General features: G+C 45.6%; 1 protein-coding gene across 2 annotated transcripts in view; it reads right to left on the bottom strand.

The window, feature by feature from the left end:
• FAM135A (family with sequence similarity 135 member A) overlaps positions 1-26,616 on the bottom strand; it is a 938,545-nt gene that overhangs the window by 167,431 nt on the left and 744,498 nt on the right. For both annotated transcript variants that reach the window (XM_078648016.1, XM_078648017.1), the window contains one exon: positions 6,291-6,442. In XM_078648016.1, the coding sequence (XP_078504142.1) occupies positions 6,291-6,442 (152 nt within the window). The remainder of the gene's footprint in view (positions 1-6,290; positions 6,443-26,616) is intronic.

Raw genomic sequence — 26,616 nt, 5'->3', positions numbered from 1 at the left:
GGTGGAAAACGAGGGCGGATTCTTGAAGAGAAGTGCCTACAAGCATAGGGGACAGAGTCTATGCCACTCGGAGGTGTCCAGGAGGCACGGAAGAACAATGCCCACAGATGACGGAAGATGCAGTGTGCCAATTGTCGCTGGAGCTATAATTACAATCCCCAACACACGCCATTAAGTTTTGGAAAACACACCGTAATATGCGATAGTACACACAATTTTGAAAAGACAGTAGTCCAATTCTTCCATTCTTTATTCTTTTCCTCTTTTTTTCTTTTATTCAATAAAAGGTCTTAGCCAGCCTTGTCGCTGGAGCTGTGAGGACCAGTCGAGGCCGTGGAAAAACAACAGATGTGCATGAGCTGTCCCACGTTGGAAGTCGTGAACCAGGGAGTCAGTGTCCTTGGCAGCAGCAACAGACGTGGTAAACAATGATGGGGCAAGGTGCAGGAGAGTCAGAGCAGGCCCCGAGCAAGCAGGGGAGCCCACTGATACAAGGGAAGACCCCCGAGAGGACCCACAGGCCAAAGGCACAGGAGTCCCAAGAGGACCTCGAGCAGCTCACCCAAGATAAAGACCCACGTTGCAGAGGATGTGATCAGGACAATGATCTTGTCAGGAAGAAATGCTGGAAGCGGGAGTTTCTCGTAGCCCGAAGATCTATTGAGTGTAGCGTGAACAAACCTTGGCAACGGCAAGTTGACGCGGTGCACAGGGTTTCGGTCCCAGTGGTACTGGCCCCAAAATTGAAGAGAGGACAGGTCAGGTCTCAAGGGAGTTAAAAGACCACCACCTATGTTGCTGAACCTTTCGAAGTCCATGGTCCGTCAGGAGCAGAAGCCTGGTCAGCTTAGTTGCGGTGCCTGCAGTTTCAGAGGAGTAACTCCTTCACTCTAAGGAAGATTACTTGATGCCCACATGTCTGTTGAAGATCCTGGAAGAAGCACAGACATAGTCGACGAAGAATACTTGCAGAACAGCAAGACCATGAGCAGCAGGAGTCTTCCTTGATGCAGTCTCCGTTCCAGGTGAAGTCCAGCTAAGTCCAAGTGTCCAGACGGTCAAAGAGTGACGTTGTTTCAGGCTTGAGCCTTGTCCCATGACGAATCTGAGAACCCACCCACAGGTAAGCCCTTTTAAACCATAAGAAAGGGGTTAGGACGACTCCGGGGTCCCTCTCAGAGGAGGGGTTGGACAGAGGGGAGGATACTCCCATGTCCTTTGTCCAGTTTTGCGCCAGAGCAGGAGCCAAGGGCTCCCTGAACTGGCTCAAACAGGAGTATGCAAAGCAAACTCATGGCACAAACTCATGGCACTGGCAAGCGCTCCCACCCCAGCCCAATACACAAAGTCTTGTCTGGGAGGTGGTCACACTGCCATGTGACAGGAAACCTACCTTCCCCTGCTCGAGCTCAGCAACAGGAGGGCAGAATCGCATCTGTGGTCGGCTGAGTACTGGGACTTCATGGAAGAGCCCACCCCCCGGTGCATGAAATCATACCTCCAACACCAGTAATGGTTTATGGGTATGATTCCAACATGTTTGATATCAAACATGCCCAGGTTCGGCACATCCACTATATAGTTAGCCATTGCGTAATGACGGCTGGCCACTACACGCATCAAAATGGCTGACTAAGCCTGAAGAATCGACTCTGTGGTTTGTAGGGGTGTCCTGCTCATGCAGGGGCACCCACCTACTTATAACCCTGCACCCTGCCTTCAGGATTGAAAGGCCTGCCTTAGGGGTGGCTTATAGGTTTTAAGTGTAGTTAAGTGTAGTAACCTCGGATATAAGGAAACTTATATCTGTCGTAAGTGGTGCTAGCACCAGCTTACACAGGCTGCAATGGCAGCACTGTAGTCACAGTTGGAGTGGTCTCTCATGGGTGGCATAATACATGCTGCAGCCCATGGGAGACCTCTGGTGTACCTATGCCCTGGGTACCTCAGTGCTATTGGGAATTACAGTGGTACCCCAGTAGTTAATTGTGGAGGTACCAAAGTACTTACGATGTCTAATTTAGGAAGGAAGCACAGTGACTAGGATCATGATTAGCAGGATCCCAATCAGACTAGTCAATAAAACATACACCAGCAAAAAGTGGGGGCAACCATTAAAGCAGATCCTACTTTCCTACAGAGGCCACCAGCCTAGATATAAATCAGCACCCAAGACTCCAAACGACATGCAAAGCAAAACGGCATCACCAAAAAGTTAGCACATGCTATAATTCATGGCACCACAAAATCTCAAACTACAAGTATCACAACTCAACACAGTCAATGCTGTAATCTGTTGCAATAAATCTTGCTCTACTAATACTCACATTCCTCTGCTCAGAAACACTGCAAATAATCCAATTTTGATAGAGCGTAGGAACCCAGGTTGTGCACAGAAATCCAGGAGGGGAACATTTTAATTCTATCCCTTACCTAATCTGTTATCTGCTTTGCCCGCATACACCACCAAAACTCTTTGCCCTATCTTATTAAATAATCTATGATAAAGCACCTAGGATAGGAAATAGTGTTAACCTCAAGAACCTTTAGGGCAATGCGTGTCTACAGATAACAGTTTGACTGCAAATGAATAAGCAAGGTCAATTATATAAGCTTAATGTCTGAGGTCTAGTAAGTTTAGAAAACACGAAGGTCTACTAAATAATTAAAGTTCAATATAGAAGGTACAAATATAAAAGTTAGTCAATAATACATCGTAAATCAATATAGCGAATTAGCATAAGGCTCATTCAAAAGCAGAAAATAGTTTGACATACAACCAAATCTCAGAGTAAAATTATCTAACTCACCTTTAACAGCAAAAATATGATCATGCTCAGTAATGAACTCATAAAAGGTCATGATAAGGCCTACCACAGATCTAACAGCATTCAGGTTCATTTTACTAGCGTACCTACACCTAAAAAACAAAGTACACTTAATATCTTCTTTTCAGGTAAGCCACATGAGCATCCAACACATATACTTTTCTCATGCAAATACGTTTTTATAAGGATAAAGACATAATCTGGTTCCAAAACATTTTCTTTTCGATAAGGAAAGCTAAATGAAATACACTACCAAATATACCTTAGTAAAACATACTCCCTCCCCTCATAATGATCAACAAGCCTAATTAGATGGTATGTGTAAAGATCTAATTTCCAGTCAATTTGATGAAGATCAAATAGCTTTATTGGAGAATCAAGGCAGATACCTCCAGCACAGCTTCACAGCTCAAAGATCAACTCCTATAATCAAAAGCTAACATTCTATACTAGCAACAAAGCTAACATTCTAATGATGACATGCAGATGCACTCAACTCTACGCATCTCCCTACTTAACATACACTAAATAAATTATAATTTTTTTTCATATAAATCATATTTAAGGAATATAATAAATTTCCATTTTTTATACTCAAAAGACATCAATTGTCAGAAACATGAACCGGAGCATGGCATTTGCATATGTTTCCAGTACTCCAAGCTGATCCATAGGATAGGATAACAACATTTCTTTTTATAGACTTCACTTGAGTCGGTGCAGAAAATTTGCTGTCACCCTTTGTAGTTACACCACCACGTTTTATGGTCACCCAATCTCCAATTTCAAATTTAATATCTTTCACTATCATTATGATATCTAGTAGATTCAGCTTGCATTTTTACTACTTTATCTTCCACAGCAGTTCTGTCCACTCACACACAATTTTTCACTTTCAACCAACCAGGAACCTCTTTGACACCAGGTTCACGTCCCTTTAAAGATATAAATGGAGAAACCCCTGTTATTGAATGCGGCGTAATCCTGTAAGTCCACACCAATTGTTTTAATTCTTCACGCCAAGACAATCCATTAGACAGGGACAACTGAATATTATCCATAATCAATCGGTTAATTCGTTCCACTAAACCATTAGCTTGTGGCCTAAATAGAGCAACCCTTTCATGAATGATCCCAAATTTAGAAAGAAATTCCTGCATTTCTTTCGACACCAATTGCACACCATTATCTGACACTAGTGTCTTGGGTATCCTTTCATTCATAAACATCCTTTCCATAAAATTAACAACTCTTTGAGTATTTATAAATTCTGTGCTTTCCACCACAAACCATTTAGAATGGTAGTCAACAATGCCCATCAAAAACTTGCTACGAGTACCAAGCTTGACAATTGGCCCAAGAAAATCAATCGCCACTCTTTCCCATGGACGTTTGGGAAAAGTTGTAGACACCAATGAAGGTTGCCTTACAACTTTAGTTTTATCCGCTTGAGCACAAGCGTAACACTCTCTTACTGCATCCTCAATCTCTCTATCCATTCCAGGCCACCAATATGATTGTCGGACCCTCCCTTCTCTTAGTCATATTCCTGCCTAAATGTAAGTCAAAAATATTTTTTTCCAATCTTTCCAAGGGATCGCCGGATCACCTGGAGTAGGAAGGAAACTTGGAAGAGCAGACATGGATTGATCACCCATAATGATAAAAAAAAGGGTTAGAATATATATAATACAATGTACCTGGAAGGAAAGTGTTTTGGTTAAGAAAACAACAAATCAAAACAATAAGTTAATATAAAAAGATAAAACAATGGTTCAAAATAAAAAAACTGAAAATTTGCTGTCTTCTATTTATAATTTCTTTCCAGTCCTTCTATTTAAAATTCCAAACACTTCTAAACTGTTGTAGTCTGTTCCAGTTCAATATTTCCAAACTGTAGAAAACTGTTCTCCTCTTTTCTTCAAATATTCCTCAAAATAGATGCAGTTTTCTAAAGTTGCAATCGTATTTTGATTAAAATGATCGTAAATAATGCTTTTCAAATGAAAATCCGCCCAATCTCTTAAAATGGCTGTCGAAAGAAACACTCGGTCCTCTTTTCAAGGGAGGTAGAGCTTGCTTCGAAGAAAATCCAATATGGCCGCAATCACCATATACCAGTTAGGAAGCAGTTTAAAGAATGCAGTCTTTAACACTCTTGATATTTCTCAGGCAAGCATGAAAATCCTTAAAGTTTCAGTATTAAAACATCCAGGTTCTATATTAAAACATCCAGGTTCTCTATTTAAACAAATCTTTAAAAGTTTTAGTAAATATTAAGAAAAATAAATGTTTTTTTTCCTCATTGGAGAATCCAGATTTTCCAATTTTGAATTAAATCTTGGAAAGTGTAGTAAATATTCTTTCATCCAACAAATTTTACTCACAATATATCCAAAGGAGGTAGGACTCGATTTCAGCAGTTGTAGGTTCCAACTAAATCTCAACAGGTAGATAAATCTCCAATAAGTCCATAAATCCAGGGGTGAAGATATCAATGTCTCTGCCCCCCGCGCAGAGAAGACCACCTCGTTGCCAATGTAAAGATCCAATTTCCATTCAATTTGATGAAGATCAAATAGCTTATTGGAGAACCAAGGCAGATACCTCCAGCACAGCTTCACAGCTCAAAGATCAACTCCTATAATCAAAAGCTAACATTCTATCCTAGCAACATAGCTAACATTCTAATGGTGACATGCAGATGCACTCAACTCTACAGTATGCTATTATATACAGAGTTCGCTTTGCCATCTCTAATCTCTCTACATTCAATGATAAACATCAATTAGAAAATCAGACTTGCAAACATAGTGTCCCTGACTGTGTTTTGCTTTGGACACTCACCACCACTTCCTCTGCACACACCTTTTAGGGTTACTGACACTTACAGAGTTAGATGAGATGCTGAATCTAGGAGTTTCAATTTTCACACCATGATCAGTGGGGAGAACTTTAGTAGGAGATGGAGGGGAGGCTAGTCATCTCTTAGTTTGTCACAGGCACGAATGGCCATGCACAATACTTTCTATTCAAAAACCAACATTTTAACCTCATTACAGTAGTTCTCCCAAAACCCTTACACAACAAGTAGTACTTCTTCCAGAGTCCATTCTTAGCATATTGAAAGAACCTACTCTACTCCTCATTATGTCACCACTACTCTAGCTTTAAGTTTATATTTCAGGCCATTGTCTAACTTACAGAAAAGACTTTCTGATTGCCTGCTTTGCAAACTGAGAACCATACTGGAAACAATGTCACACCACCCAAAAGCAGCAAAGCCACTTATCCTGAAGCCTAAAACACGAACACATATGCCAAACCTCTTTCATTAAAATGGAACACGTTAACATAATTCTATTAGAAGTACAACAAGAAATCCAATGATATAAAACAACAGTTTGAAGCTATTTGGACCAATATCCTGTTGAATGAAACTAGGAATGGGACAAAACTTACCGGTATTAACAAGAGCACTGCTGTTGTAAAGTGTACCAAGATGGGGTCCAGAGAGAGAAAGGAAGGTGTAAAGTTTACTGAGATAGTATTTAAACCTGGGCCTTGTTAGCACAGATCGAATGATTAAATTACCCAGTGAGTGTCCTATAAAACTAAAAAGAGAATAACATATGTTAATTGTTTATATTTTCAAACAAGTTAAATACATCAGAAAATAGAAAACTAAATGAATGCTTTAACACATGTCAACATCATCAGCTATGTGATAGAAATTATTACAAATATACCGTATCTTCAAAACCTAAAAATCAAATAAATAACATCTGCAGATGCACTAAACATTTAGCACATATGTAAATATTAGTAAATCAAACGTGTGATTACATTCTAGAAATGTATATAATATATGCAAGCACTGGCATGAAAAAATCATAAACAATAGACTGACATGCATTCAGATATAATTCCTTTATACTTCATGGCAATTAAGAGATGCATGCTTAAGCAAGAGGAACAAGTTACTTACCCTTTGCAACAGCTGTTCTGGTGGATACTTTATTTGCCCACAGATTCCTCAACTTTAAAACATCACAGGCGCCAGATTAGATCTAGAGAATTATTCAGCAATGCTTCCACATTTCAGTAGGTAGTGCTGTGTGGCTCTGTGGTGAATCCATAACACCCCAGAAGTGACTGAGCAGAGTCGCTTGTGAGCGCCACCCCAACTTGCTGATATCAATTTCCTCTTTCTCCTTCCATGCTCTTAAACACAGAGCATACTACAAACTGTCGGACACTTGGCTGAGCTTATAACTTGGATCCTTTTTTATAAATGTTAAAAAGGCCACTCCAAAGATCAAGGGGGGAGGGTAAAGACTGTGCGGAATTTACAGTTTGCTACAGTGTCCACTAGAAAGCATTACCAAAAGTATGTAACCTTTTCTTCTGATGGACACTTCTAACTACAGATTCCTTACCTTCACAAGAGACACATAGCAGTACCTCCCAAAGGAACAGGGTCTGGGGAGTGGGCTCAATTAAAAAACTGTACAAGAAAAGTGACCTTCCCACCATAACTGGCTGTCAAGGCAGTAGTATTTTGTGAACTAACACCGAGGTCCATGACGAAGGCTTGAAGATACCTAAACAAGCACCCTTTGTGCTCATGCTAATGTAGTAGACTTGGTCCTGGAGAATGAGCCTGCAGGCCTTCAGGGGTTGCTTCTTGGCCAGGACAGAGGACTATCCACATTGACAGAGTCCTCCGCTTTCTGACTTGGCACCAGAGAATTCCACAAAGAGATGATCATCCACATGATGGTCCTCTGTGCGACTAATGTAAAAGCCTAGTGCTCTCTGAGGGTCAAAACAATGGAACCAGTCTTCCTCTTTGAGGGGTGATGCAGGGCACAGACTACTGTCACAGTGATCGATTGGTCCATGTGGAAAGGAGTCATACCCTTTGGCAAAAACAGACTATAAGCCTCTGATCGCCACCTCTCCCAAATGCACTCCCCTGACCCAGCAGTGACACATCTATCACCACTGTGATCTCTAGGTGGAGGAAGGATAGGGAACACCGCAGGTCAAGTTCGGATTTGCCAGCCACAAATGAAGATCCTGTACCATCTCCCTTAAGATCTGGATGGAATCAGGAAGGCATCCCTGATGTGGACCCACTCAGATCAGAAGTTGAACTGCAGGGCCCTCCTGTTCCACCTGGTATTTGGAACGGGTAGGATACATGAGCGGAAGAGACCAAAAAGAATAAGAATTAGCTTCATCAAAACCCAAGATTGATCCGGAAACACCATGATCCTATCCTTAATGGACTCTACTTGCTGTGATTAACGAAAGGCCATGACTGCCACCAAGTCAAGAACTGCCCCAATGAATGGAAGCCTCTCCAAGGGGATAAGGTAGGACTTTGGTATGTTGATGGAGAAGCCAAATGATGTCAAGAGTTTATCTGTTGACTGGAGGTGGTCTACGACTGACTGAGGCACGCCCATCTTTAGCAGTCAGTCACTGAGGTACAGGCATATGAGTACTCCATTCATCCGAAGAGGGGCATCAACTATTGCCATCACTGTTGTGAACATCCTAGAGGCTGAATTAGGTCGAAAGGTAGGGTACATTGAAAGTGTTCCTGGCCCACCAATAACCATTTGAGATGCCATCCGCAATGTTATCACTGTTATCAATGTCATTTAACCTATCATAAGCAATGTTATGTTTGAGTACATAAGCAGTGCATGACAGGAATTCATGTTAAAGTTAGTTCATTAAATTATAACTGGTGAATTTCAGTTATTTCATTTCTTTTAAACCTTTACAGTTTGGTGCAGGGCGGAGTTGTTATCTCATTTAATTGTCTAACTATAAAGTCACAGTTGGATTTTTTCCAGAGAGTTTCTGAAGTTAACATACGTTAGGATCTTAATATCATACCCGACTATAATGTTGAGGTTAACTTTAGTTTTTTCAGTGTGTTTCTCTGTGTTTTTTTATCATATTCTAAGTTGACAATGCACTCAACCATGCACCCATTGAGCCTCGCCCAAGACCTACACACTGGTGGTTGGCTATAGAGTCTAGTCTCGTTTATGACCAGGCCCTTTTTACCTTTTTAATTTTATTTTTGGTACTGCAGTAATGGGTTGGAACCGCGATACAAAACAGATACCGCAAATCCAGCTGCTGGAATTGCAGTTCCTGCAACCAATATTATATATATATTTATATATTTATTATTTCTGAACCCCTTTGGACCCCTCAAATCTCTAAAATGGGCCTGGGGATCAGGGTGTCCCCACTCTGTACCCTTTAGAAGCCTTTCTTAAAAGAGTGCCCAACATTTTATCCAATGTTGCGGCCAGCCAATCAGCTTGTTTTGTAATCTGATCCTTTTCCGGGTCGGTGATATCTAAATGGGCACAGGGAGTAAAAGCTCCCATAACTAATCAAAAGGGACTTTTTTTTATGTTGGTACCCATGGTACCTCAAAGGTCCAGATATCGCTAACTTTTTCTGAAGGTTAACAACTCAATGGTCAACCCAAAACTCTTTAAATGTTAATTTCTTGGAAATGGCTCAAACAATGTACCCCAATTCACAAAAACACGCTTTTTGAGTTAAGTTTTATCTTTGTGCCAAATTTTGTGTCATTCTGTTCACCCATTTTTTCTACATTGGAGAGGAAACTTCCCTATGAGAATTACATTTGTTTGTTCCTTTTTACTTCAGTGACAATCCTTGCTGCTGCATCTAGTGTGGCTCTTAAAGGATCAAAGTGCCACTTTGCAGTGCTAGTGAGAGTGGTGTTCCCGTAGTCCAATCTAGATAGCAAAATTGCTTGTGTGGCAGTTTTTAAATCATTCAAAGGGAATAAGGACATAATTTTGTGTAGTAGTTTTAGGTTGTAGAATGTACTTTTCGTTATATTGTTTATGAGTGGGCTCATGCTAAGACTTGGGTCCAGGGTGATCCCCAAAGGATTGATGGATACAGCCAGAGTCAATTTGTAGTTAAAAGCGTCAATGGTATTTAGTCACTCTTGAACCTGGGTGGTCTTTCCATTGTTGGATAGAAGAAGGATTTCCGTACTTTCTTGTTTGAGGTTCAGGTGGTTGTGTGACAGCCAGTTTTGGACTTTTATAAGAATGGAGTTTAACCGTCATAAGCCCTCTAGTGAGGATATTTCTAAGTAAAGCTGGGTGTCGTCCACATAGAGGTGGCATGGCATATTTCCTTGTTTGGGGCTGATAGTGACAAGTTCCGTATAGATATTGAAGAGAGTAGGTGAGAAGACTGAGCCTTAGAAGACACCCCTTGTTATGGCTGAAGTTTGAGGTCGAGTTTATTTTTATTTGTAGGGAACGATTATGTAGACAGGCGGTGAAACATTGAAAAACCAAGCTATCAGTTCCGATCTGTTTTTGGAGAGATTCTAAAATTAGCTTGTTATCGACCGTGTCAAAGGCAGCTGATAATTTTAAAGAACAATGGTTCGAGGTGGGCCGTAAGAGGTCCTTAGAGGGAAAAAGAGCGAGTATTTAATAAGTCGCTAGGGAGCAATGGTAGTAGGTAAGGATAAGAGTTTTTTTATTTTTACTCTTTTCTCTTAACGATATACATAAATATATATACTGTATTGCAGGTGCTCAGGTGAATAATACGGTGCAGAACGTGACATAAGTGATCAAAGTGAACGGACTGTCACACAACAACAAGGATAAAAACACACAACAATTATATACAATAGAACAAGTGAAATTCCTTGGGTAGGTCGACGGCGTTTCGATCTATATTGTTTTAGATCTTCATCAGGACAGTTGAGCCTCCTGAAACTTGCCGGTGGGTAGGGCAAGGATAGTCATTCGTACAATACAGCTGGTTGGGTGTCGCTTTTTTCCAAAGAATTTTAAAAATTATCGGAATTACGTCTTCCAGTGAGGAATTCAAGTAGCGCTCGTTCACTTCTATGTAGGCAAGGGTCCTACTTGAATTACAGAAGATTAATCAAGTTAAAACACAATCAGTGTAGAAGGGGGTTCCAAAAGCGCATTCGTCGCTATGGTAGAAATTGGCGCCTGAAATGAATCGTCGTAGTTCTGTGTGGCAGGAGAAGGGGGTCCGAGTACCTCTTTCGCAGTAGCTCAGCTGATAGGCCTAGGAGGTTGAGCAAGCGGCATCAGCATCCAGAGATTTGTGCTTGTCATCTGTTATATTCAGTATAGCTGTTTCAATGCTGCATCCCTTCCTAAAACCTGACTGGAGTGAGTCAAGAAGATTGATGGAGTCAATGTTTTGGTTGGATTGGGACAGAATGCTTTTCTCAAGAAAGGTTTGTGGATTCCCTCCGTTATGAGGAGAGAAGTTTCGGTGGATGGTAGAGTGTGGTGGTCTAGGGAGAGTTTGATCGTTGTGATTTTATCACTGAAGAACTTTGTGTCTTCGTCACAATGTTATTTGGAGACATGATGATTTTGTTTTGCTGGTTTCGAATTTTGTTGTTTAATAACATTGAAGAGATCTTTGGGCGTTTTGTTGCTTTATCTTGCACTCAGTGGAAGACTGCAGCTTATTCTTTCATGATGTGGTTTTTGTATTTCCTGTGTTCCACTTAGAGCTGTTGAAGATGGGTTAAGGACGTTTTTGTTCTCCAAAGTCTTTCTGCAGTTCCAAGTTGTCTTCTTTCAGAGTTGAGGTCTACGTTGAACCAGGATCATGAAGGAGTATTTCTAATTGTTTTTTCGTTTCAAGGGAGCTAATTGGTCTAGAATGGTTGGGGGGGGGGGGGGGGGGGGGTAGTGACATCTTCTAGCTTCCAGATCAGCCTGGAGAATCTGAATGATGTTGCGGGAACACTGGATAGTTTTCTGTGTGTGAATAGGGGGTATTTCTGCACTGAAAAAACCCAAAGGCCAATGTAACATTTTAGTTAGGTGTGATAAAAAGATTTGTTTTTGATTTTAAAAAAAACCCATAGAAAGTCACTGAAAAAAACAAAGGTTAAATTAACGTTATAGTTAGGTGAATAATGCCAGTGACAACATTAACGTTTGAACTAAAAAAAATCACAGAAAAAAATCACTAGGCAGTGGAAACAAACTATAAATGAAATGTAGTGTGGAACACATTCCTTCAAGAGGGGTCATCAAGCAGAAGAGTGATGGTGCTAGGTGGATCTTCAGCTAGTTATTGTTCTTCATCCTATGTTTGTAATCAGAGAAAATTTGTCATCTGGTTTTATTCTCCTTGTACGCAGCCGTCTCTAGTCAATAGTGTAAACTCTTATAGGATGTAAAGTCCTATGAAAAGCCTAACATGCCACAAACTCCTCAAGAAATGGCAGCATCATATGTGCACATTCACCAACATAGCAGCTTTAAGAGGGTCAAGATTACACCACTTTGGAGAGGAATAGAGACTCTGCAAAAATGCAGCACCAACCAGGGCAGAATATTACCCTGAATCCGTGTTAACAGGGCATGAGGGGAGCACATACCTATTTTATAATCAGCTGTATTGTTATTGCATTGATGGTGCCATTTAGGGAAAGGCATCAAACACTGAACTGTTCATACATTGCATGACGTAAACAACACAAATGAGACAAATAGTTTTATCCTTACAAAATACCACACAGGCGAATGAAAACATATGCCAACATTTATATAATTTAAGTACATGCTTTGAGAATTATATAAGCACACAACACTGTACAGATCTCACTTAAGATAAAACATGAAACATTTGGTAAAGGAAATATAATGGGAACAATATTTCCCATCTGCTTTTGAAAACAACGGATTATTCTACATAGGAAGCAGCACATCCTTAATTTTACTAAGGTAAGTATATGGTGAGATCGGTTGACGGACTCACAGGGAGAATGTCATAGATGCTTGGAAATTAAATTAGTACCCTTAATAATCTTACAATGTTAACCACAGTGCACCAGAAGCTGCTTATTAATCTGTTGAATACTTTAGTCATAGTTAAAAAACACTGGTGAAGGGGGAGTGGAAAGGAAGGAAAAGCAAAATGAATGAAGAAGAATATGGAAGATAGAGAATGTGTGAGTAAGCAAAAGGGATATTGGCAGAAAGAGCATGAGAGAGAAAATGCAATAAAGATAACAAATACAAATAAATATCCAGGCCGAAAACTGCACAGTTAACAGGACACAGCTTGACAAACTTGGAAATGCCTAGACTGTAACAGGGTAATTGCCTCTGAAGTCTCTTTAGGAAAACAAAGAAAACAAGCATTTGCAATGCAATAGGTCTCGCATTAGGAAAGTGTGAGCTATTGGTATTGTAAATGACAATTTACTTTAACATGTGTTGGCTTTGAAAATATATAAATTAATAGCATTGTTATTCACAAAGCCAATAGCTTACACGTTCCTAATGCGAACCCTATTGGCTATGGCAATGCTTGTTGGTAGCAAGCAAGGACAGTGCTGTTGTAGTGCTGAGTGATGATGTGGTTGGGCTGAGTGATGTGGTGGTGTATTAGAGTGATGTGGTGGTGTATTAGAGTGATGTGGTGGTGTATTAGAGTGATGTGGTGGTGTCCCTGAGTGATGTGGTGGTGTCCCTGAGTGATGTGGTGGTGCCCCTGAGTGGTGCCCCTGAATGATGTGGTGGTGCCCCTGAGCGATGTGGTGGTGTCCCTGAGTGATGTGGTGGTGTTCCTGAGTGATGTGGTGGTGCCCCCAAGTGATGTGGTGGTGTCCCTGAGTGATGTGGTGGTGCCCCTGAGTGGTGCCCCTGAATGATGTGGTGGTGCCCCTGAGCGATGTGGTGGTGTCCCTGAGTGATGTGGTGGTGTTCCTGAGTGATGTGGTGGTGTCCCCAAGTGATGTGGTGGTGTCCCTGAGTGATGTGGTGGTGTCCCTGAGTGATGTGGTGGTGCCCCTGAGTGGTGCCCCTGAGTGGTGCCCCTGAATGATGCGGTGGTGCCCCTGAGTGATGTGGTGGTGTCCCTGAGTGGTGCCCCTGAATGATGCGGTGGTGCCCCTGAGTGATGTGGTGGTGTCCCCGAGTGATGTGGTGGTGTCCCCGAGTGATGTGGTGGTGTCCCCGAGTGATGTGGTGGTGTCCCCGAGTGATGTGGTGGTGTCCACGAGTGATGTGGTGGTGTCCACGAGTGATGTGGTGGTGTCCCTAAGTGATGTGGTGGTGTCCCTGCGTGATGTGGTAGTGCCTCTGAGTGATGTGGTGGTGCCCCAGAGTGATGTGGTGGTGTTCCTGAGTGATGTGGTGGTGTCCCAGAGTGATGTGGTAGTGTTCCTGAGTGATGTGGTGGTGTCCCTGAGTGATGTGGTGGTGCCCTTGAGTGATGTGGTGGTGCTCCTGAGTGATGTGGTGGTGTCCCTGAGTGATGAGGTGGTGTTCCCGAGTGATGTGGTGGTGTTCCTGAGTGATGTGGTGGTGCCCCTGAGTGATGTGGTGGTGCCCCTGAGTGATGTGGTGGTGTCTCTGTGTGATGTGGTGGTGTCCCTGAGTGATGTGGTGGTGTTCCCGAGTGATGTGGTGGTGTTCCCGAGTGATGTGGTGGTGTCCCTGAGTGATGTGGTGACCATAGAAAGAGCACCTCCCTCACCCCCGTTAAGCAAGAGAATAAACTCCAATCGTTCTCAATTTGATAAATGTAAGTTAGCCCAGCAATGTGATATTTGTGGTGTTCCCAAATTTAATTTTATAAAGCATTGTACTAGTCTAAAAAAAAAAAAAAAAACTAAACTAAACTAAACGCTGAGCTGCGTTTTTTATGGGGGATGAAAAGTTAAGGCTTGGTCACCATGTGACTGCCCAATACTAGTTTCATCATTGGCTGGAAGCTCTGAAAAAGGGGGACTAGGTGGTATAGGGTGCGATTGTACAGTAATCATGGAAGACTCAGCAAATAATTTATACATTCTTTTCTATACGTCCTGCAAGAATGCATGTATAAAGGGTACACAGCGTAGAACTAACCTAAATGCCTCTAAACTCATAATGATCGGGCTATTTTACGAGCAACTGAGGAGGCCGGTCAGCATAATGAACTATAATGTGATAACATTTACTTACTACCCGGTCCTGCAGTTTGTCATCTCAATTACAGCGTCACATTGACGCACACAGAAATACACTGCAGTATTGATGGGATAGATGAAAAAGGCATGGGTGGGGCAAGGATGCAGACCTTAGTTAGCCACCAAATAAGTTACATTTAAGTACACGTGTATGCAGCTACCCTGTGCAAACACCCATGTATCCTTTCGAATAACGTCTCAATCAGATTATCACAGTAAAGAAAGTCTTGCTGGTAAACAGTGCTTAGTGTAGCTTGGTGTCCTTGAGTGATGTGGTGGTGTCCCTGAGTGTTGTGGTGGTGCCCCTGAGTGATGTGGTGGTGTTCCTGAGTGATGTGGTGGTGTCCCCGAGTGATGTGGTGGTGTCCCCGAGTGATGTGGTGGTGTCCCCGAGTGATGTGGTGGTGTCCCCGAGTGATGTGGTGGTGCCCATGAGTGATGTGGTGGTGCCCATGAGTGATGTGGTGGTGTTCCCGAGTGATGTGGTGGTGTTCCCGAGTGATGTGGTGGTGTCCCTGAGTGATGTGGTGGTGTCCCTGAGTGATGTGGTGGTGTCCCTGCGTGATGTGGTGGTGTCCCTGAGTGATGTGGTGGTGCCCCTGAGTGATGTGGTGGTGTTCCTGAGTGATGTGGTTGTGTCCAAGAGTGATGTGTGGTGTCCCTGAGTGATGTGGTGGTTCCCCTGAGTGATGTGGTGGTTCCCCTGAGTGATGTGGTGGTGCCCCTGAGTGATGTGGTGGTGCCCCTGAGTGATGTGGTGGTGTCCCTGAGTGATGTGGTGGTGCCCTTGAGTGATGTGGTGGTGTCCCTGAGTGATGTGGTGGTGTCCCTGAGTGATGTGGTGGTGCCCCTGAGTGATGTGGTGGTGCCCCTGAGTGATGTGGTGGTGCCCCTGAGTGATGTGGTGGTGCCCCTGAGTGATGTGGTGGTGCCCCTGAGTGATGTGGTGGTGCCCCTGAGTGATGTGGTGGTGCCCTGAGTGATGTGGTGGTGTCCCTGAGTGATGTGGTGGTGCCCTTGAGTGATGTGGTGGTGCTCCTGAGTGATGTGGTGGTGTCCCTGAGTGATGAGGTGGTGTTCCCGAGTGATGTGGTGGTGTTCCTGAGTGATGTGGTGGTGCCCCTGAGTGATGTGGTGGTGCCCCTGAGTGATGTGGTGGTGTCCCTGAGTGATGTGGTGGTGTCCCCGCGTGATGTGGTGGTGTCCCTGAGTGATGTGGTGGTGCCCCTGAGTGATGTGGTGGTGTTCCTGAGTGATGTGGTTGTGTCCAAGAGTGATGTGGTGGTTCCCCTGAGTGATGTGGTGGTGCCCCTGAGTGATGTGGTGGTGCCCCTGAGTGATGTGGTGGTGCCCCTGAGTGATGTGGTGGTGTCCCTGAGTGATGTGGTGGTGCCCTTGAGTGATGTGGTGGTGTTCCTGAGTGATGTGGTGGTGTCCCTGAGTGATGTGGTGGTGTCCCTGAGTGATGTGGTGGTGCCCCTGAGTGATGTGGTGGTGCCCCTGAGTGATGTGGTGGTGCCCCTGAGTGATGTGGTGGTGCCCCTGAGTGATGTGGTGGTGCCCCTGAGTGATGTGGTGGTGTCCCTGAGTGATGTGGTGGTGCCCTTGAGTGATGTGGTGGTGCTCCTGAGTGATGTGGTGGTGTCCCTGAGTGATGAGGTGGTGTTCCCGAGTGATGTGGTGGTGTTCCTGAGTGATGTGGTGGTGCCCCTGAGTGATGTGGTGGTGCCCCTGAGTGATGTGGTGGTGTCTCTGTGTGATGTGGTGGTGTCCCTGAGTGATGTGGTGGTGTTCCCGAGTGATGTGGTGGTGTTCCCGAGTGATGTGGTGGTGTCCCTGAGTGATGTGGTGACCATAGAAAGAGCACCTCCCTCACCCCCGTTAAGCAAGAGAATAAACTCCAATCGTTCTCAATTTGATAAATGTAAGTTAGCCCAGCAATGTGATATTTGTGGTGTTCCCAAATTTAATTTTATAAAGCATTGTACTAGTCTAAAAAAAAAAAAAAAAAAAAAAAAAACTAAACGCTGAGCTGCGTTTTTTATGGGGGATGAAAAGTTAAGGCTTGGTCACCATGTGACTGCCCAATACTAGTTTCATCATTGGCTGGAAGCTCTGAAAAAGGGGGACTAGGTGGTATAGGGTGCGATTGTACAGTAATCATGGAAGACTCAGCAAATAATTTATACATTCTTTTCTATACGTCCTGCAAGAATGCATGTATAAAGGGTACACAGCGTAGAACTAACCTAAATGCCTCTAAACTCATAATGATCGGGCTATTTTACGAGCAACTGAGGAGGCCGGTCAGCATAATGAACTATAATGTGATAACATTTACTTACTACCCGGTCCTGCAGTTTGTCATCTCAATTACAGCGTCACATTGACGCACACAGAAATACACTGCAGTATTGATGGGATAGATGAAAAAGGCATGGGTGGGGCAAGGATGCAGACCTTAGTTAGCCACCAAATAAGTTACATTTAAGTACACGTGTATGCAGCTACCCTGTGCAAACACCCATGTATCCTTTCGAATAACGTCTCAATCAGATTATCACAGTAAAGAAAGTCTTGCTGGTAAACAGTGCTTAGTGTAGCTTGGTGTCCTTGAGTGATGTGGTGGTGTCCCTGAGTGTTGTGGTGGTGCCCTTGAGTGATGTGGTGGTGTTCCTGAGTGATGTGGTGGTGTCCCCGAGTGATGTGGTGGTGTCCCCGAGTGATGTGGTGGTGTCCCCGAGTGATGTGGTGGTGTCCCCGAGTGATGTGGTGGTGCCCATGAGTGATGTGGTGGTGCCCATGAGTGATGTGGTGGTGTTCCCGAGTGATGTGGTGGTGTTCCCGAGTGATGTGGTGGTGTCCCTGAGTGATGTGGTGGTGTCCCTGAGTGATGTGGTGGTGTCCCTGCGTGATGTAATGGTGTCCCTGAGTGATGTGGTGGTGTTCCTGAGTGATGTGGTTGTGTCCAAGAGTGATGTGTGGTGTCCCTGAGTGATGTGGTGGTTCCCCTGAGTGATGTGGTGGTGCCCCTGAGTGATGTGGTGGTGCCCCTGAGTGATGTGGTGGTGTCCCTGAGTGATGTGGTGGTGCCCTTGAGTGATGTGGTGGTGTTCCTGAGTGATGTGGTGGTGTCCCTGAGTGATGTGGTGGTGTCCCTGAGTGATGTGGTGGTGCCCCTGAGTGATGTGGTGGTGCCCCTGAGTGATGTGGTGGTGCCCCTGAGTGATGTGGTGGTGCCCCTGAGTGATGTGGTGGTGCCCCTGAGTGATGTGGTGGTGTCCCTGAGTGATGTGGTGGTGCCCTTGAGTGATGTGGTGGTGCTCCTGAGTGATGTGGTGGTGTCCCTGAGTGATGAGGTGGTGTTCCCGAGTGATGTGGTGGTGTTCCTGAGTGATGTGGTGGTGCCCCTGAGTGATGTGGTGGTGCCCCTGAGTGATGTGGTGGTGTCCCTGAGTGATGTGGTGGTGTCCCTGCGTGATGTGGTGGTGTCCCTGAGTGATGTGGTGGTGCCCCTGAGTGATGTGGTGGTGTTCCTGAGTGATGTGGTTGTGTCCAAGAGTGATGTGGTGGTTCCCCTGAGTGATGTGGTGGTGCCCCTGAGTGATGTGGTGGTGCCCCTGAGTGATGTGGTGGTGCCCCTGAGTGATGTGGTGGTGTCCCTGAGTGATGTGGTGGTGCCCTTGAGTGATGTGGTGGTGTTCCTGAGTGATGTGGTGGTGTCCCTGAGTGATGTGGTGGTGTCCCTGAGTGATGTGGTGGTGCCCCTGAGTGATGTGGTGGTGCCCCTGAGTGATGTGGTGGTGCCCCTGAGTGATGTGGTGGTGCCCCTGAGTGATGTGGTGGTGTCCCTGAGTGATGTGGTGGTGCCCTTGAGTGATGTGGTGGTGCTCCTGAGTGATGTGGTGGTGTCCCTGAGTGATGAGGTGGTGTTCCCGAGTGATGTGGTGGTGTTCCTGAGTGATGTGGTGGTGCCCCTGAGTGATGTGGTGGTGTCTCTGTGTGATGTGGTGGTGTCCCTGAGTGATGTGGTGGTGTTCCCGAGTGATGTGGTGGTGTTCCCGAGTGATGTGGTGGTGTCCCTGAGTGATGTGGTGACCATAGAAAGAGCACCTCCCTCACCCCCGTTAAGCAAGAGAATAAACTCCAATCGTTCTCAATTTGATAAATGTAAGTTAGCCCAGCAATGTGATATTTGTGGTGTTCCCAAATTTAATTTTATAAAGCATTGTACTAGTCTAAAAAAAAACAAAAAAAAAAAAAAAAACTAAACGCTGAGCTGCGTTTTTTATGGGGGATGAAAAGTTAAGGCTTGGTCACCATGTGACTGCCCAATACTAGTTTCATCATTGGCTGGAAGCTCTGAAAAAGGGGGACTAGGTGGTATAGGGTGCGATTGTACAGTAATCATGGAAGACTCAGCAAATAATTTATACATTCTTTTCTATACGTCCTGCAAGAATGCATGTATAAAGGGTACACAGCGTAGAACTAACCTAAATGCCTCTAAACTCATAATGATCGGGCTATTTTACGAGCAACTGAGGAGGCCGGTCAGCATAATGAACTATAATGTGATAACATTTACTTACTACCCGGCCCTGCAGTTTGTCATCTCAATTACAGCGTCACATTGACGCACACAGAAATACACTGCAGTATTGATGGGATAGATGAAAAGGGCATGGGTGGGGCAAGGATGCAGACCTTAGTTGGCCACCAAATAAGTTACATTTAAGTACACGTGTATGCAGCTACCCTGTGCAAACACCCATGTATCCTTTCGAATAACGTCTCAATCAGATTATCACAGTAAAGAAAGTCTTGCTGGTAAACAGTGCTTAGTGTAGCTTGGGAACATAGAACAGAATAACCCAGTAGAGATCTTAACATATTCCTACTCCTTCCCTGTGGAAGGCTGTGTCCTAAAATATGCATGCTTTGTTCTTTACCGAAATAGCAGAAGCACCAGGCGCTAGTGGCACTAATATCACAACTACCTGGGGAGGGGCGGCAACCTTCCCTTGTACCCAACCCAGCTAAAGAGATGCAGATGTAGGGTTGGGTTCGGGCGGGATAGGCTCGCTTCCTTGGAGAGAAATCACTCCACACCGAGCTTCGGGACAGGAGCTCGTGAGGTACAGACGAGGGAATGGGGTGGGTGAAGTCAGCTCCTTTCTGGGGTGGAACCCCATCACGTGGCCAGCGGTGCGACTCTCTGAAGTCTCCCTCCTCCCCCAATCATGCATATGTCACTAAGCGCCACACAGCACAGGAGCTATGCGAGGCACAGATTCATTGCTTGAAGGGTTAAATCTTACATGAGCTAGAGACTTGTCACCTCTATGGAGAGGGCTTACATAAGACCCAGCGCTTTACAGTGCGTTACAATAGGAATTATATAAAAGATGGAAATTGTCTCTTCATTAAAAAACCAGTTACACTTTCGCCCCTCCTTTGTGCTGTTTTGAGAGTAGAGAGCAGCAAAGTGTAACGCCTCCCTCCCCAACCCTCGGCCATCTCACCTCTTCCTGTGCGGAGGTTTCGTCGAGCGACTCTCTTCCTTCCTGTCAGGTTGTGCTGCTGTCAGACCCTGAGTCGGGGAGGTCTGAGGCCTGTGGAGAAGCTACAGGTGAAACCCGCGTCCTAACATCTCTGTTCTGTGGTGTTTGTAGGTCGTGAAAGTCACTAGCTTAGCACTGAGATCACTGAGATGCGGGTATGCGACCTTGGACAGCATTTTACAGTCGGCGTTCTATAGTATAGTAAACGAGCGTGCGCAGCCCGAAAACGGAAGTTCGGGAGCGTCACGCCTGTCGTGGGGCGGGACTTCCGTTTTCCGCGAAGCCCGCGCCCACGGAGTTGATGACCCGCAATGGCTGCAGAAGACAGGACGGAGTGGTGGCGATGCGGTGAGTAAGGCTTAATTGTAAGGGGGACGGTGTGGGTGGGGAAGAGGGGGCGGCGGGGGCGGAAGAGGGGGCGGCGGGGGGGGGGGTGGGTGGAGGGCGCCGGCGAGTGTATGCGTGCAGAGGGGTGGGGGCTGTGTCTGTGTTGCATGCGAGGGGCTGGGAGTTCGTCTGCGCAAGCGCGGCTAAGACGCGCGCTCACGCGGTAAAAACTGCAAAGGGAAAGCGCGTGTCAGATTGGTGTCCCCAAAACGACATACGGGCAACATTAGGTCTGAAGCAGACACCTCAATGCTCACGCATTGAGCGTAGGTCTGCTCGACCTAAAAAGGGTGCTAGATAGAGAGAGGAGGAAAAAAGAACCCTATCAACCAGACCCTTGATTGATCTGGTTACTTTACAACCCATCACAAAAATCAAGGCATGAAAAGAAATATCAGAAAAGTGTTTGACCTGCCTTTGAAATAGGAGATGGTACATCTATGGGGCTGCCAGGTAATGTCCCAAAGTGGGTTCTGAGGTCCGGATCCTAAATCCATTCAAAGCAATTTCCCTGGAGGCAAAATCGGTCCAGGAAAGACGGGGGGGGGGGGGGGGGGGGGGGGGAGTGGGGGTTTAAAAAAAATTGGAAAAAAATCAGCCTGACCGGGAAGTTGCTGGAGGCGTGCCCCTTTCTCCATCAGTCTGCAAACACGCCTCCTGGCACACTAATAGTTTGGGGATGAAGTCCACTTGGATGCTGAGGGGCCTTAGGGGGCCAGGAACCCCTTCTGTTACCTCCAGTAAATCCACATTTCGGGATTACAGAGAGTTAGTCATAGACATTGCCCCCTTTTTCCACCAGTCTGCAAACGTGCCTAGTAGTTAAAAAATTCTAGAAATTCACTTAAAGAGAGATTACAGGGACGTTGTAGTTAGGAAATAGAATTTAAAAAAAATTTAGATAATCACTTAAAGAACCAAAAGGTTACATGGTCATTATAGTTCTGAAGTAGAATTTTAAAAAACTTAGAAGTTCACTGAAAAAAACAAGGGTTACAGAGACATTATAGTTACAATCAGATTTCATGCGTATAAAAACAGAGATTGAGTAGTTATAGTTACCTGAGCTAACTATAACTCACCCCCCGCAATGCACTTCTTATGACCTCACATACTTAATCACTCATGACATGGTCAGTGGCATCACCGATGACATCAGTGATGACACCATCCACAGAACCACTCATACCCCCTACAACCTCTCAAATATCCACTCCGTCACAGACCCATACAAGTACTCATACATCCACTCACTCACTTACTCATCCATAGAGCCACACACACCCTCTTACACTCATACAGCCACTCACACAACCATGTATTCACCCATACAGCTACTCATACAACTAGTCACTCACCCATAGTCACTCACACAGCCACACACTCACCCATACAGCTAATCTACACCCACTTATTCACCTATTCAGCTTCTCAACACAGCCACTCACTCAGCCATACCACCACACTCACTCACATACCTACTTACATACCCATTCACACATCCATATAAGTACTCACACATCCGCTCACTCACCCATACAGCCATTTACAGACACATTTGTCCACAATACAGCCACTCACACACCAACTCACTTAACTAAACTCCCACTCAAAGAGCCACTCACTAACCTATACAGCACATTTACACACCCAGTCACTCTCATACATCCACTCATACACCCACTCACTCACCCATGCAGTCATTCACACATCCACTCACCCACCCATACAGCCATTCAACCAGCAACCTGAAAGCAGAGGAGAGCTATGTTCTCCACTTGCTTTGTAGCCTGATGAGAAGTTATACATTTAGCTCTCTTAGAGGTGGGAGGACATGTGCTGGTAGTGGGGAAATCAATTTCTAGATCATACGAAAGAAGACTTCAGCAAACATGCAAAAACAATATTAAAGACATGGGACATTATTTATGCCATAACATGGGGGTACCAGAAATATCTTGTTAGTTCTAGGCTAATGTTGTATGCCGTCTACCCAACTGCTAGGTGAAACCTAACTTATAGAAGTCCTGGACAAAATCACAGTATTTGTTAATCTCAGTTTAGTGAGAACCTGAATATTCCCAGTAATTTTAAGTTTGTGGGAGAGCGTCCCCAGGAGCAGATGAATGGGTCACATGGACAAAACAAGAAAGGAGTCACTGTAATACAGAATGTGGGTGAGAATACTGGGTACCTGGTGGCAATCTGTTGAGAAAAACTAGTCCAACATCTCAGATGAGGAGCATTCAATAAAATCCCTACAAGAGTTGTCAACTTCTTCAAGAGGTCACACCAGGTTACTAAACTCCTAACAGAATTAAGTGCGAAGGAACGGGCTTGAGGTTTGGGAATGGCTCCTTATAAGGAGCCCTGCAGACTACATTAATCCATTAGATGGACAAATCATATAGTTTGTGGCCCCACAAACTAGGAGGGTGCTTAATGTAGAAAATAGGGAAAACAGTGTCATTTGTGAAAGACACTATTGTCTTATTTAGCAACTAGATCATCAGTTAGGAAAGATCTCAAAGGCTGTTTTTATATGGGATATTTAGCACTGTATCCTGCTTTTACCTGGTAAGGGAAAATGACAGAAGCCATGACTTTCCATTTATTGTAACTTTCAAAACTATAGTCCAATTAGTAGTTGTTGATACAAGACTATGTCAGGGGTGCAACTGTCCCCAAGGCACTCTATCTACCATTTAAAGTGATGGATTCTAACAAGTAAGGGAAATAGCTTTTTCAATATTCCCATTTCTTAAACAAAACTATGACACTTTCTAAAATTCAAGGAGCCACTGCTCAATTATTCAGTTTCATGTAAATGAACTTTGGACAACTGTGCTGGTTCTATGGCAGGCATGAAGCACACACTTCACTCCTGAGGAAATGGATTTGGAGCGCATTGTGAGAGGGATAGGCAATGTATTGACCCTAATGCCGTTAGCATTAAGGTGAATACATAGCATAGCCCCTCACAATGCTTCTAAAAGAAACTGTGCTTTTCACTTTGGGCTTTTCCCCCCGCCAATGAAGTAGTGAATCAGTCCCAATTCCACTTGTCAGCCTTCATGAGGCCAGTTATGAATCTGCATGACTTCATGGAAGTGTTGTGCTGGGTCTACATGAAACACCACAGGTGCTGGTGACATTAGCTCTGCCCAGATCTACCCACTAGACACAAGGGAAGCTTGTATTGGGGGGTCATCCTGGCATGGGCAAGTGCTCCCCCAATAGCACAACAGTCTTTCTACACCTATGGGGGGGGGGGAGGGGGGGGGGGAATTCCAAAACGACACCAAGGCATCAAGAAAAAAAAACCATTTGCAATGCAATGGTCTCGGCATCATTAAAAGTAGAGCTATTGGCATTGCTCATGAAATTTCTTTTTTTTTTTAAATCATCAATAAATGGCATTGTCATTTACATTGCCAATAGCTTAATCGTTAAATAAATGGCATTGTCATTTACAATGCCAATAGCTACCCCCTACACAGAGCCACCCTCACACAGACAGAGCCACCCACACATAGAGCCACCTACAAAAAAAAAAAAAGGCATTGTCATTTACATTAGCACAATCAGGGGGGCAGAGGCAAGAAAAATGGCACAATTAGGGGAGCAGAGGCCAGAAAAACTAGTGCAATCAGGGGGCAGAAGGCAAGAAAACGAGCACCATCAGGGGGGCAGAGGCAAGAAAAATGGCACAATCGGGGAGCAGAGGCAAGACAAGCCAACAGAGCGCTTCAGCAGCAGCATCTGGGGTCGGGGTATCCGGACTAGAAGCAGGCTCTTCTTGGGGTAGGTGAACTGAAAGGCGCTCCACACAGAGGGAACTCGGACTGGAAGAGCGCTCTACCGAGGTTGTCGCAGGTTTACACGGACTGGAGTATTCCGTGTGGGGCATTGAAAGCGGGAGCCCCACCGGACCATCGCAGGCTAGGAGAGCGCAACACTGGCAGGACTTCGGACCGGAGAAGCCCCTACACTAGAAGCTCGGGCAGGAAAAGCGCTCTTTCAGAGTAGCTCAGGCTGGAATACTGCCCCGGTGGGTACATCTGGGTGAGATGGGTACAGCATCTGGAGGGGGGTTAGTTTTAAAGAGAGCGCTCCGCTGGGAACATCTGGGGCAGGAAGAGGGCTCCAGAGGTGGTACATGAGGTCGCAGGCGCACTCTACGGGGGGGAAGAGATGTTTTCAGCAGCCGGAATGCTCCTCTGGAAGAGACACCCCCCCCCACACACACACACACCACACACACACTTTGGCCATCTCAAGGAGTAAGAGGTCCCCCAGTTAGGGCATCTTAGGGAGGAAGAGCTCCCCCAGTGTGAGCATCTTAGGGGGAAGGGCTTCCCTGCAGTGGGCATCCCAGGGGAGGAACAAGACCCCGCCGTGACAATTTAGGGAGGAAATAGGACTCCGCTGTGGGAGGGAGCTCACCCACTGTGGGCATCTCGGGGAGGAAGAGGTCCCACTGCAGTGAGGGTCACTTGAGCTGGACGCGTGCTGCCTGGGAGAGCAGCCTGCGGGGACATCTTGTGCTCAAGTGGGCTGGGGTGTTTTCTGTTGCCCAGAGCTGTTTATCTCGGAGTATCTCATAAGAGAGCTCTATTGAGCTGCCCTGAGCTGAGACACCTCGGCTATAGGATGTGCCGCTTCTAGGCGCGCTCTATTGGGGAGCATCTGCTGTGGAGGGAGTCAGCATAGAGCGCTCCCACCACGGCTGGGGATAGAAACCGTCTCGCGAGCTTCATTCCAGTGCTCAGCAGCTCCTTTTAATTTACAGTTGGGGGGGCGGGGTGGGGCTGGTCCGTCTCAGGCTGGAGAGCTCTGTTTTATTCATGGGACCAGGGGCTTTGCATTTTGCTACATCTGAATGCTATTGAGCTTTACGTGTCGGGGTCTTGGTCTGAGAGCTCGACTGGAGCAGGGGCGATGCATGCCTCTCTATATATTTCTGCGCAGAAGCAATGCCCCTCAGCCTTGACCTTCGTCAACCCTTGTAACCCAAGCGTGCCAGGCAACTCCATCCCGCCCTTTGGCATCCCCTGCGTTTTTAGTTCTGCGAACACACACTTTAATAAAACCCTTTAACGTCCTCGCTTTATAGCACTAATGCACAGAAGTGACACTACTCCAGCTGTTCCAATGCAGAGCTTCGCCGGGGCACCTGCACGCGCGGGGGGTGGGACCCCAATCTCACCTGCACTGGAACATAGATCGCCCTCGGTGTCCTGCCGCTAGTCTAGTTCTTTCGCACAGCTCTGTCGGTGCACCCCATTCTGCTCTTCACCAGTCCGCACTACAAATACACCGAGACTGGCAATGGGTCTCACACCTACCATTCGGCACTTCCAGACCCCCAGCTCAGCCAGTGAACCTCCACCCTCCCCTTCAGCCCCTCCTGCTGCTTCACCACGAGACTGCCATTCACCAGCCCCTTACTCCAGCAATGGGGACTCGCGTAGCTCTGAGAGCGCCTCAGTCATGCCCCTCGGCGGCCCAGGACTCAGCACGACCCACGTATCTGACCGTGCACGTCACGGCTGCCATGCAGTTCTTGTGTGGTCCTCAGAGCACACGGTGCGTGCCGAGGAATGCCTGTTCCAGGGAGCGTTTAAATTGAGCAATCGGTTCTCACGCTGCAGAGGGTGATGTAATGGGAACCCAGGGCCCTGACATCATCACCGAGGAGCAGCACATGTGTCCCGAGCAGGGGCCGGGAGACCCACAGGCTGCAGGGCAGATGGATGTAAACAGACAGGGAAGCAGGCAGACA

This window comes from Lissotriton helveticus, chromosome 6, assembly GCF_964261635.1.
Source record: "Lissotriton helveticus chromosome 6, aLisHel1.1, whole genome shotgun sequence".
Lineage (NCBI taxonomy): Eukaryota > Metazoa > Chordata > Amphibia > Caudata > Salamandridae > Lissotriton > Lissotriton helveticus.
The sequence above is the reverse complement of the archived record's forward strand: the minus strand, read 5'-3'. Positions and strand labels throughout refer to the sequence as shown.